Source organism: Falco punctatus, assembly GCF_963210335.1.
Source record: "Falco punctatus genome assembly, chromosome: 5".
NCBI classification, from domain to species: domain Eukaryota; kingdom Metazoa; phylum Chordata; class Aves; order Falconiformes; family Falconidae; genus Falco; species Falco punctatus.
In genome coordinates this window covers 72,278,638-72,290,940 of record NC_137584.1, presented here as the reverse complement: position 1 = coordinate 72,290,940, position 12,303 = coordinate 72,278,638, and the positions used below count along the sequence as shown (strand labels likewise).

At 45.0% G+C, this 12,303-nt stretch overlaps 1 protein-coding gene across 23 annotated transcripts in view; it reads left to right on the top strand.

The window, feature by feature from the left end:
* Positions 1–12,303, top strand: part of HMBOX1 (homeobox containing 1) — a 123,663-nt gene that overhangs the window by 77,560 nt on the left and 33,800 nt on the right. For all 23 annotated transcript variants that reach the window (XM_080388436.1, XM_080388428.1, XM_080388435.1 and 20 more), the window contains one exon: positions 1,225–1,378. In XM_080388436.1, the coding sequence (XP_080244562.1) occupies positions 1,225–1,378 (154 nt within the window). The remainder of the gene's footprint in view (positions 1–1,224; positions 1,379–12,303) is intronic.

The following is a 12,303-nucleotide window of genomic DNA, read 5'->3' as shown; positions in this document are numbered from 1 at the left end:
TAGCTAATTTCTTGCTTTTTAACTGAAGAATTTGTTTATTGGTTAAACTCTTAAGTTCCTTTGACCCTTTTACTCTGTTTTATATTAAAGAAGCAGTGTTGTTTCACTAATACAGTATGTTTTTATGCTTAAATCCTAACCGTTCTGAGCAAGTCTGTGTACCCAGGGGGATTTGCTGGCTCAGCCCTGCTTTTATGTGTGCACAATACTGTATTCCTTCTGTGAGCAGAGTTGCCTGCTTCTCTTGGATCTATCTAGGCTGGTTCAGTGCAATGAATTCCAGTTGAGCTCAGTATGCATATGGGATATAGGTGGTGATTTATCTTTTCATACAGCTGGGTGTTTTTTTTTTTACTTTTTTGCACAAAACCCAGCTATTTTTTCCCTCCAGGGGAAGTCACTGAGCACAAAGCTGTCCTTCAGACATACCCTGTTTTACGTACTAGTGTCCTACACCAGGTTCCCGTCCTCACCAAGGGATATATGAAAGATTGGTCTTCCAGTGTGTCTTGATTTATTATCCGAGAGGCTGTTGTGGAAGGAATCAAAGGGCCTTTCCTGAAGGCATTTTGTCACATCCTGTCTCTTGCTTGATGCTTTCCAGCTCAGGCTTCTTGAAAGGAGAAATATATCTATAGAAAGGAGGTCAGAAGAGGAAAGGTGTGATGTTAATCTGCTTTCATTGACTTTTTCAGGCAACCTGGCACTCGGGAGCCTGTGTTTGCACAGGTCACAGGGTGTGTTTGTATCGGTGGAGCTACTTCAAGTGTTTATTCAGCTCTTCGGACATGTTGAAATACCTTTCGTATAAATTCACATTTTGCTTCCTGAGACTGCTGTACAATTAAATAGAAACCTGCTATTTCCCATTTTGTGGCAGAAGAGGTAGCCAGCGCAACCTAAATAAATCCCAGCTGGGGCATAGCTCACCCTTTCTGTATGACACTTCTCTTGATGAAGACAGGACAGCTTTTCTTAAGTGGCTATCAGCTCAATTATGTCTCCCTTAGATTTCCATGGTCACCTGGTACCTCTCTGGCTTGGAGGTTGGGGATGGGAACTTTAGTTGCCTTTGTGTATCTTTATGGTGTCTTTGTTTGATAATGCTTTACTTTTTTAGTTCGAATGGTTTCATCATCTGTCTTGTCTTTCTTTCATGAGCAGGAGTAAGAAAATGGGCATGATTTTTAATCCACTAGGAAACACAGTATTTATTATTCTTAGGGGCTACATTAAGCATGAGACCCGCTCCTATCCCAATAGAAGAGCCAGAATGGAGACAGACGCCTCCCCCAGTCACAGCTACCTCTGGGACCTTCAGACTACGGCGAGGCAGTCGGTTCACATGGAGAAAGGAGTGCCTGGCTGTTATGGAAAGGTATGTCACTTTGGGGTTTTGGAGATGGGCATTTTAAAGCCAATACAAGTATCCTTTTTCCTGCTTTGGTGAACACCAGCTTCATTTTCACGGATGTGTTTTAGCATCACGCAAACCAGTAACAGTGTAATCATTTGATTCTAGATGACAGGGTAGAAGGAGCTATTTTACCCCTTCCGTTGTTTAAAAAAAGTTATGCTGCTCCGGACAATATCTCATTTTTTTGTAGCCCCTAAGACATCTTGTCCTTAACTTGGTCTGAGAGTATTGACGTTCAGCTCTTCCTTTGCTTTTGCAGAAACCTTTCCATTTAGCCTAATCCAGGCTCTGTCTTGGTGGGGGGTCTCCATGCTCTTTACGTTCTGCATTTCTCCTTTCCCAATGTACTGATTTGTCCTCATAATGTATCATGTTATTTCATAGTTGATACTGGCATTTCAGCAGCACTATAATTGTTCGGGATGCAGAACTTTGCCTGACAAGCAGTAGATTCCTTGTCCAAAAAGGCTCTTACAACCCTTTTACATGAGCTGGGAACAGAACAGAGCAAAGTGGATCTTTCAAATACATATGCAGAGTGGCAGGTGATCATTAGAGCTCCCCGCTCTTCAGTCCTGCAGAGACGAAGCACTCTCTGAGCCTGGTCTCCTGGCTGCCTATGTGCTTTGCCTTTCCCTCTGCTTACAGTAATATGTCTTTTGTGGATAATACTGTATAATAGAAGAGGGCTTGTGAACTCAGATGTAGTTTAGGGATGAATGCGTACTTCTCTAAAGGGCTAAATGGCTGGGAGGAGTTTTCTTCCCTCCGAGAACACGAGGAACCTCCTTTTGATGAAAGCAGCAGATGACTGTGTGTGCCACACTCCTCTCTGGTTTGCAACTCCGTTGAGTCCTTGGCCAGCAGATTTTTTTTAGGATGTGCTTTTGCCTTTTCCTGTAATGCTTTTCTTTCTCTTGCTTGTACAAGGGTCATTGGAACTGATTAGCAGGAGTGTCTCTCCTTTGGTGTAAGCTAAGACCAAAATACTGAGCTCCCTCAGGGACCCAAGCTGTTTTACACACAAGATGGACATACCTTGTGTGGCTGCAGGCCACCTCAGGGTCTTTGCAGGCGGGGACCAGTGTTTCTTTCCCTCTTCTGTCCTGGCCCTGCACTGATCTTTTCAGCTTTGTCTGACTGTTTCCCCAAAGGAAATAATGGAAATGTTTGGAATCCATTCTGCTCTGCTAGACCCACGTGCAAAGTCCTGAAACCTGGTAGTACAGGGGAGTGTATTTTTCTAGTGTCCCCTTCCACGCAGGTAGTACGCTGTGCATTATAGGGTCTTTAGCACTTTAAAATGCTGGTATGATTGTCCTGATTGCAGTATGTAGGATGACAAAAACACTGCAGCAATATGTACCATCAGGACAGGACCGTCTCCTTATTAACGCTCTGCATGTGAAGTAGTTACTCTGAATTAGAATTGGAGCTCTTTGGTCTTTTCCTTCTTGGTTTCTGTTTGGCCTAAAGTGCGGTAGCTGCTGCTCTTTGCTGTTTGAATCATGACAGTGCCTCAGACTCCTTTGTGATAGGTGCTGTGGAAACGGGGAGCAGAACAAGAAAGCAAAGCAAGCCAGCACTACCCTTTCCTCCTTCAGATCTCTCCTAAAGCCTGTCTCTGCTGTGATGGTCTTGAGAAGGCAGACAACCTGTAATGGATTGGTATGTGTCTGTTAGAAAGGTGTGAGATTTCATAGAATTATTTAGGTTGGAAAAGACCTTCAGGATCATAGAGTTCAACTGTTAACCCACAACTGCCAAACCCACCACTAAACCATGTCCCTAAGTGCCATGTCTGTGTTTTTTTAAACACCCCCAGGGACAGGGACTCCCCCCCTCCCTGGGCAGCCTGTCCCAGTGTTTGACCACCCTTTCGGTGAAGAAATGTTTCCCAGTCTCCAACCTAAACCTGCCCTGGTGCAGCCTGAGGCCGTTCCCCCTTGTCCTGTCGCTTGTGACCTGGGAGCAGAGACCGACCCCCCTGGCTGCAGCCCCCTCCCAGGCAGCTGTAGGGAGCGATCGGGTCCCCCCCGAGCCCCCTCCTCTCCAGGCTGACCCCCCAGCCCCCCCATCAGACTGGTGCCCCAGCCCCTGCCCCAGCCCCCTGCCCGGCTCTGGACACGCTCCGGCCCCCCAAGCTCTGTCTGGGAGTGAGGGGCCAGAACGGACCCCAGGGCTCGAGGGGCGGCCGCACCGGTGCCCAGCGCAGGGGGACGGTCCCTGCCCCGGCCCTGCTGGCCACGCCATGGCTGACACCAGCCAGGGTGCCGCTGGCCTCGGCCACCTGGGCTCGCTGCCGGCTCATGCCCAGCCGCTGCCGCCCAGCCCCCCCGGCCCTTTCCCGCCGGGCAGTTCCCAGCCCCCGGCCCCGGCCCGCAGCTGCCTGGGGCTGGTGTGACCCCAGCGCGGGGCCGGCACCGCCCGGGGTGACCCTCACGCAATTGGCCTCGGCTCATCGATCCAGCCTGCCCAGACCCCCCCGCTGACCCTCCAGCAGAGCGACGCTCCCCCCAGCCCGGCATCACCCACAGGCTGCGCTCGATCCCCTTGTCCAGATCACTGATGTTAAAGAGCACCGGCCCCAGCACGGATCCCTGGGGAGCACCCCGGGTGACCGGCCACCAGCGGGAGGTGACTCCATTCCCCACCACTCGTTGGGCTCGGCCGCCCAGCCAGCTTTTAACCCGGTGTAGAGCACCCCCGTCCCAGCCATGAGCGGCCGGTTTCTCCAGGAGATGCTGCGGGAGACAGTGTCAAAGGCATTCCTAAGGTCTAGGCGGACATCCACAGCCTTCCCTCATCCACTGAGGGTCACCTTGTAGAGGGAGATCGGGTTCATCAAGCAGGACCGGCCTTTCATAACCCCAGGCTGGCTGGGCCTGATCTCCCAGCTGTCCTGCACATGCTGCATGATGGCACTCGGGATGATTTGCTCCGTAACTTGCCCCAGCACCGAGGTCAGGCTGGCAGGGCTGTACTTCCCCAAAGTTTGGTTTTGTGCGTGTGCAAAGAAGCAAGTCAGTGTTGACACTGGAAATCATCCAGTTGTGTATGCAGGTATATAATCACTTGATCTAATTTTTCATTACCCTCTGTCTTCTTTGTCATTCTCAGTTTTGTTTGCTGCCTTTTGTGCTCTGTAAGGTCTTTGCTGCTGTGGTTTTCTTCTTACTCTGCTGTTCAGTGGAGACTTCTTCCACGTTGCCATAATCCTGGCTTTGCCATTAATTTGCAAAGCCCTTGCGAGTTCAACCGCAAGCACTGAATTTCAGTCTCAGTGTGTGGGTACTGGCAAGCACGGCTGAGGAGTTTTACTTGAGACAAGAACACAGTAAATTTGAGCTGTGGTAAAGGCTTTGTATGACAATAAAACTACGCCATAAAGCAAGTTGGGAATATGGTTGTTTAGCTGTTGTACTTTCATAGGCTTAGTTGAGCTGTAGGGATGAGCTGGTTTATGTGACAAGTTTTGAAAGACTGGGAGAAAAACACTCTCTTGGGAGCCCTAGGAAGAAGCTAACTAATTTCACTTACAAGTCACTGGTGTCTTCCAGGCTTGTCCGTAATACAACTCATAACAGCAGCCAGGGTGAAGGTAACCAGACTCCTGGGTGTCTGGCCCAAGCAGATCGGGTTCACTTGGTGCCATAGGGTCAGGAATAAGCATTTGGCCCAGTAAAGTGGTGTTTGCATTGCATGTGATCTTGTGCCATTTATCTGATGATTTGCATTTTCCTCTGAAGGATTAAATTTTGACTATGAGTGGAGGCATCTTGCTCAGTTTAATGGACCATTTTCCTTCATTAAATGCAAGCTTCATTGCATTGTGTTTGTATGTCCTGCAGCATCTTGATGTGATGTTGGGTGCACGCAGGGATTTAGGCACCTAGTTTTGCACGTCTTGTTTGGAAACCTCAATAAAGTGCTTGTTCATCTAGGCTTCTAGCTATTCAGCAATGAAAAAGAGAGATCCAGAAGATAATTCCATCCCGCTAATGCAAGTCACGAGAGCTTTATGGACCTTCCCCTCTGGCTACACAGGAGCCTTGTGCAATTAGACCTGACTTTGGTGATTTAGTTAGACGCCTGAAGATAAGAGGGTTGAATCTATACATTGATGAAAACTCTTGTGTAGGTTATGCAGAACTGCTTCTTCCTATAAACTTATGAAACGTTGCTGCAAAGCTGTATAAACGTTCTTTTGGTCAGGATCAAAGTCTTGGGTGGCTCTATCAGTTAATTGTGGTACATGCTTTTGACTTGGATTCAGTTGGTAGGAAATGCGGTTGCTAAAAGTTGATGTGTCAGACGAGCTGAGAGCACTTCAAGGAAAGAATCTGAATTTGATCGCAAAAATTAGAGAGATTTGCTTTTAGGAGCAGACTCTCCAACTGAAAATACACAGTGCCAGTCAGGATTTGGCCCATGAACTGAATGAGAAAGGTGAGAGTTGAATGGCTAGTTTCTCCTTTTTTAAAAGATTTAAATCAACAAAAATTCCAGTGCTATTAATTATTATATTGGTGCCAACCTGATAGAATTAAGATTAGAGTTAGGGCCAGCAGATATACTTAGATATCTAATGTACATAAGTGTCCGTATACAGGGTATGTGTATTAAAGAAACTAATTGGTTTATACTGGATTTCCAGAATGCTGCTTGTGGTTTCTGTAATTCAATTCTCCAGTCTTTACTGCTTTTTTGGAAATTCTCCCAGGGTAGTTTATTAGTCGCTAGGCTTAGATTTTGGACAATAGATTCAGGTCTCTTTCTCCCTCTCTCTCTCTCTCTCTCTCTCTCTTTTTTTAAATATCTCTCCGAATATTTATGCTCTGAAGGTTAAGAGGAGCAATAGTTCCAGAAAGTAAAGTTCTATATTTAACTGCAGACTAGGTGTGGTCCAGACAACTGCAGTGCAAGCTCCCTCTTGCTGCTGTGCTAGTGGTATCAACCTTGACCTGTTCTCTTCGTGAGCCTCCTGCTCATGAAATATGCTGAGTTTTGTGTGTGGTGCTGTTGTTGTGTGGCTTACCCTCCTTTGGGAACAGAGCTACAACTACAGTAGTCCTTTCTGTGAAAACCTTAGGTTAAACTTGAAAGTCTGTTTCTGGTTCAGTTTCGTGTTCTTCTTCGTTACGTCTTGTCCCACAAATATTTTTTTTTCCTTTTCTCTGCTTTACTTCTTCTTTTCAACCTCTCTCATTAAAACTACAAAATCGAAAAGTCCCTTAGGGTTTTCTCTTTTTTTAAAATGAAGCTGTGTTGTCTTGTCTGTCTATTTTATTTTTTTAAAAAAGTGATTTGTGCTTCTTTTCTAATCATATGTTGGAGTTGAGGTTTATCTTCTTTTTCAGGCAAAAAACCCATCTAAGATTGGCAGCAGAATCAATGACTGTATACCCGTTTTAAGGCACTTTTTTGAGTGCCATTAAAGACTTGGGAGGGGAGGAATGGGGGAGCTGAGTGTTTTTTTTAAGTACATGCTTTATCCAAAGATTAAATTAAAATAACTGTAAATTCTGCTCTAAACAAAATGAATAATTCATCAGTTGAAAGTATTTCAGTTTGTCTAGGCAGCAGGGACTTTGCTTTCTGGTTGAGGTTTATTTGGTTTGATTTCATGGGTCTGGTTTTTTATTTGAACACTTGTCTGTGTTTTTGAAGCATCCTTTCATAGATGTATTTAGGTTAAATAAGACTAGATGATACAGATATCTATTATCCCCATTTCATAGACGGCAAAACAGTCGGGTGTTTCACTTGGCTTTGTGATCCAAGGCAACTTTATTCATAAGAGAAATGGGTTTAGATTTCCCAAGATACTGAGGGTATAGTTTCATGATATAGCTGAGCTGAATTAACAGTTTGTCACCATCTCATCCTTAGGTGTTATCCTGTCTCATCGCCCTTCTCAATTCCTCCTCCTCAGTTTCCCTGCTCCTGCCACTCTGCATTGTGCCAGATATGTTTCTTGTCTGATTGAAATACCAGCCAATTCAGCTCTGTTCAGAAAAAATAAATCCCTTTTATTTCCCCCTGCATTTTATTGAATTGGTTCAGCTTGCTGTGCAGTGAGGGTGTGCCAGAGCTGGCCCAGGGCGAATGACAGGAATGCACAACCAAGAGCAAAGGGAAGGGGAAGTTTAACAAAAAGATACACAAATTTCCTGTGGTGTTTTTTTTTTTTTAAATCTGCTTGATTTTGTTTGGTTTCAGTTGGATAAGTTCCCAGTTTGGTTAAAAGCATGATCACACTGACAGTTGTGCTGGCATCGTGGAAGAGGTGTCCTTTGTTTTTTGCCAAGGGGCAGGAATATATTACTGTGGCATCACTGCCAAAGTCTTCGTCTGATTTGACCAGATTGTGTTCTTGTTCCACCTTTAATGTGGACCCAGGTTGACAAGTAAAGTCATCTCCGCACCAAAACCAGTCATGCTGTATTTCCACCAGCTGCGTGCTTATGCTATAGAAGCTTCGGCGTTGTCTCCCCTCCTGAAGGACGCACCTTCTGCAGTGGTCCCAGCCAGGCGGTGCCGGGCTGGGCCAGCAGAGCCCTGTGCATGGTTCTGGCCCTGAGCGATATCAGTCCTGACATGCGTTATTAGAAATTCTTCCGATTGTGAAAGCGCTATTAGTGCAGCTCTCCTGAGCGCTGGGGCTTCCACGGCTTCCCTGGGGAAAATGAGAGCTCTATTAGCTCCTGAAATTCAGTTAGGAAATTTTCTTAGTTAATTTCATCCCATTACTCTTAGTTATGTCTTCTAGCAGAACCTTAATACCGGCCCCATAGGGGATCTAAGTTTCCTGTGCAAGGCTTTGGAGGAGATTTAAGTTTTGGATTCATTGCGTTTCTCCCTTTTCAAGCTGACAACAGAGCAGGAAGTAATGTCTTTCGGCCTCTTCCATTAGGCTCGTACATTGTTAGAAACAGACCATCAGTTTCTCATCAATATAACGATGTCCACCAGTTGGCTCAGGAATGTTGCTCATCTTCCTCGGGTTTGTTTCGCAGCCGGCTGGGAGGTGGGGAGTGCTGAGAGTTATGCTCTGCTCTCCCCGTGTCCCCCAGGTGTCATTGAACCTTTCGGTGACTTGCCGTTCTCGGCTGTAAAATATCTACTACCTGCTTGGGAGGCTGAGCCAAACCAAAGAAAGGATGAGCAAGATGCTAAAAGCCTGTAACTCTTGGGTTACCAAGGAGGACTGGTGCTAGGCTTGAGGGAAAACTTTCTAACTTTAGGAATGGTTGATCACTAAGCAGATCATCTACAGAAATTATGGAATGCTTCTCAGGAGCAGATTAGGTAAAATCTGTCAGGGTGGTTCTGATACACTTGATCTTAATGCAGAGGGAAACATCAGGTGACTTCTTTGCATTATTTTCCAGCTCTTCCTATTCTGTCATAAGGTGTTAGTCAGCAACTTGCAGTGGGAGGTTCAACTTCGTTTAAGTCCTTTGAGAGGTAGGAAGGGAGTGGCTTTTTAGGATCTTTGTTTGCCGTTCATGCTTGTGAAATGCTTTGAGATCTGTAGTGCAGGCACTTTGCAAAGGCATTTAGTAAAGTTTGCTTTTACAATTTAGACACAGGCAAGATCTTTTCCTTGTCTGAAAGTTCAAGTGGTTTGACTCAGGGTCATTGCTGTATGTCTTCATAAAATGCAAGAGCAGCCATTTTATGCTTGCTACACAGTATGTTTCTTATTTTGCATTAGATCAAGCTATGTTCCCTCTTAGACATGCATAATATACAAGCTTCCTATTCTAATCAGCTGTAAGCAAATCCCAGTTGTTTGTCAGATTGCGTGCAGCAAAGTATAATGCAGGGATGTCTGTTCGAAGTGCTCGCCAAACTCTGGTCTCTTGAAGGATCCAGCATCTAATGAGTTACTTTTCAGGGAGCTTAGGTGCTTTTTGTATCTTTGCGTTTTCTCTCTCTTTTTTTAAATAATAAAAAAGATCTGTGGGAGGGGCAACTCCTTGCAGCAGACTTCAGATAAAATTTTTGTGTCGGCCAAGGTCAAATAAACCTGAAATCAACTTTTGCAAAAGGAGCCTTCTCAATCTGACCTGCAGCAGCACTATCTGGTGCAATAAACGCACATTTTTAAGAATGGGAATTCTTTAGTCCAGATACTTCCCTGTATTTCTCCAGGACCAGCTGAGATACTTCAGTATTCTGTCTTCCTGCTCATGAAGGTGAGAAGCAGGAATCTCATCCTCAGTCTTCTCATAGCATCGAAGCAATTGGCAATCTCTGTAAGTGCCCGGATGCTTTCAGTGAAAATGTGAAAAGGCATGGTTGTTTCTTACTATGCAGGCTAACATCATTTTTGCTGGCTCCAGTAGCACCAGTGTATGGGAGGGTCTGTAAGGCTAAATTTACCTCTTAACCCCTTATTTGCTTTTCAGAACATGCGCTGGCTCCTTCTGGGGTGACCCCATGCTTTGGAGCATACCCCGGAAAGCTTACACGTGCAACATCCAGCTGCCCTGCTTGCCCTTGCAGTGATTTCATGTGACCATCCCCAGCATGTCAAGCTGTGTTTGGGCATTGCGTAAGGAGAGGAGGTATAGAGGCAACTTTGATTCAACCTGAGTTTCTACTAGGAAAACATGAGTGTGACATGGCAGGTCACCGTGACCTGCAGGCTGCTTAGTATCTGCCTAGGTCAGCCTTGTTTAAGAGCAGCTGTTTTGTCCTTGGGTGCCTTTTCCAGCTCCACCTTTTGTCCCTGGCGCAAGGGCTGACTTCGCAGTGTGTGCTGGTACCACACCAGCACTGTGGAGTTCCGGCATATGTCTGAAGCTTCAAGGCTCAGTAATAACCAGGTGATGATGATGATGATGTTTATCATTCTTTCCTCTCCAGTCTGTGACTAGTTCACATGTGGCTAGCAACTGTGTGGCTATAGACAAAAGCTCTTATCTCCTATCCTGTATTTTTTTAAAACCCTGCTATAGCAGCTGTGGGCATTCTTGTTATTCACATAAATATGTAATTCCTGCTAAATCCTGCTAAGGTCTTCAGGGTACGTTGGGAGAACTAATTATACCTAGTTCCATTCTGTATGCTAATATGTGTTTAAAAAAGCTGGAAGTCCCTTTTGCCTGAGTATCATGAGAGAATAAGAACGAACATTGCGTTTACCTTCCTGTGATCATTCATTGTGTATACTACTGTCAATGTGCTGCTTATTTATCTCCTCTCTGAACTAAACAGCCATTGTCTTATCTGTTCTCAGATGGCAAGTCTTCCCTTGCCTCTAATAATATTCATTGTCATTGTCATTCTTCTCTGGACCTTTTCTATTTCTACATTCAATTTTTAGTGACCCAGGGTAGGTGGATAGGGACGGTAGCAAAACTGATTACCATATTTCCAGGGTGAATATTCCAGCTTATACAGGCAGCTGAATCCGAGTCTTACTGTTCTGTGACCTCCAGCCTAACATCTGGTTTTTGCTGATCACTTGTGCGTATTGATTGAGAATACATTTTCTTCGAGTAGTCCACGATACTGTCTCTTTCCTGAACAGTTGCATATAATTTAGAACCGGTCATGTATGGGAGGAGTTTGAATTTGTTCTTTTCCATGTGCGTTACCCTGCTTCTTGCAATGACAGCAAATGACTCAGTCATAGGAGTGTTTAGGCAATTGCTGTGGATTTAAAAAAAAAGATGTGCTTTATTTGTATCCAAGATAAATAATCCACTTTCCAGGACATTATTTAATATAACTGTTAACGCCAATCATTTTAGGTCACAGCTTCTCTGAGCCAAGGTCTTGTATTGTGTTCACACACAGAGCCTTGTGCAGTGGGCTCTTGACAATCACATTGAGACCTCTAGATGCTGCTTGCTGTAAGGACAGTGTAAAAGTACAAGTCTGGTGCTCTGCGTCATCTCTCTTTGAGCTTTCTTCTATGCCAGCACTAGACTTTCTGTAATCCTTCATGGTATTCTTCTTCCTATGACTGTTCTATTATAAAGTACGCAGAAGCGAATAGCAACAAAAAGCTCATATTAATTAGCTACATCATTATTTTCTTACCTGTTAACATGAGTTCAGGAGTCGGGGAGAGTCATGGCATACTTGTCACGGAAGCGGTGTGAACTGGACTCTGACACATACAGTCTGAATTTTGTGTAGCCACTTTATAATGACTGTTTGCTGTGGGCTGTCTGGAACAAAATTTCTTGATTGTATTACAAGCCATGTGAAGGTGATTTGTCTTTGGACGTGCTCTGGTGCAAGGGTGTAACAGTTATACTCCACCATCTCTATTTCTGTACTGAAGGAGCTTGATACAACGTTGGGGAGCATACTTGCTCTTTGTGAGCAGACTCCTGGGAAGTTTAACAGGTAAGGCAGTGGCAAACTGCTCCCTGGGCAGTGACAAGCACAGGTGACCATAAAGCTATGATCATTCCACCTCGTTCTTTTTCAGCTTGCTTAAAGTCCTGAGAAAACTGCCAAGGAGGGTCGTTCCAGGTCCAGGTTCAGCTGAAAAGAATAGTCCATTGCTCACAGTAAGATGTACCTGACCTGTATGTAATATTATCCATGGAATAAACCCACTTAAGTGAATTACAAAATTTAACTTCTTGAGTGGTCTGGAAAGTGTTTGGAGGGAATTAGTAATCAAGTTGGCATCTTGTCACCTCTTGCTTTGATGCAGCCAGCTGTCAGCATGGAGTATACATGAGCACCAGCCAGCTCAAAGCACCGTTGGATTTGCCCGTTTCTGGTTTCTAGAAGTATGCAAAGTGTTCCTGCTGATGCTCACTGCAGCTAGTCTCTGAACAGAGTCCAAACCTACCTCAGTGAAAGGAAATTCTCTGCCATCTAGTAACAGATGTGAGGTCTTTTATACAAGT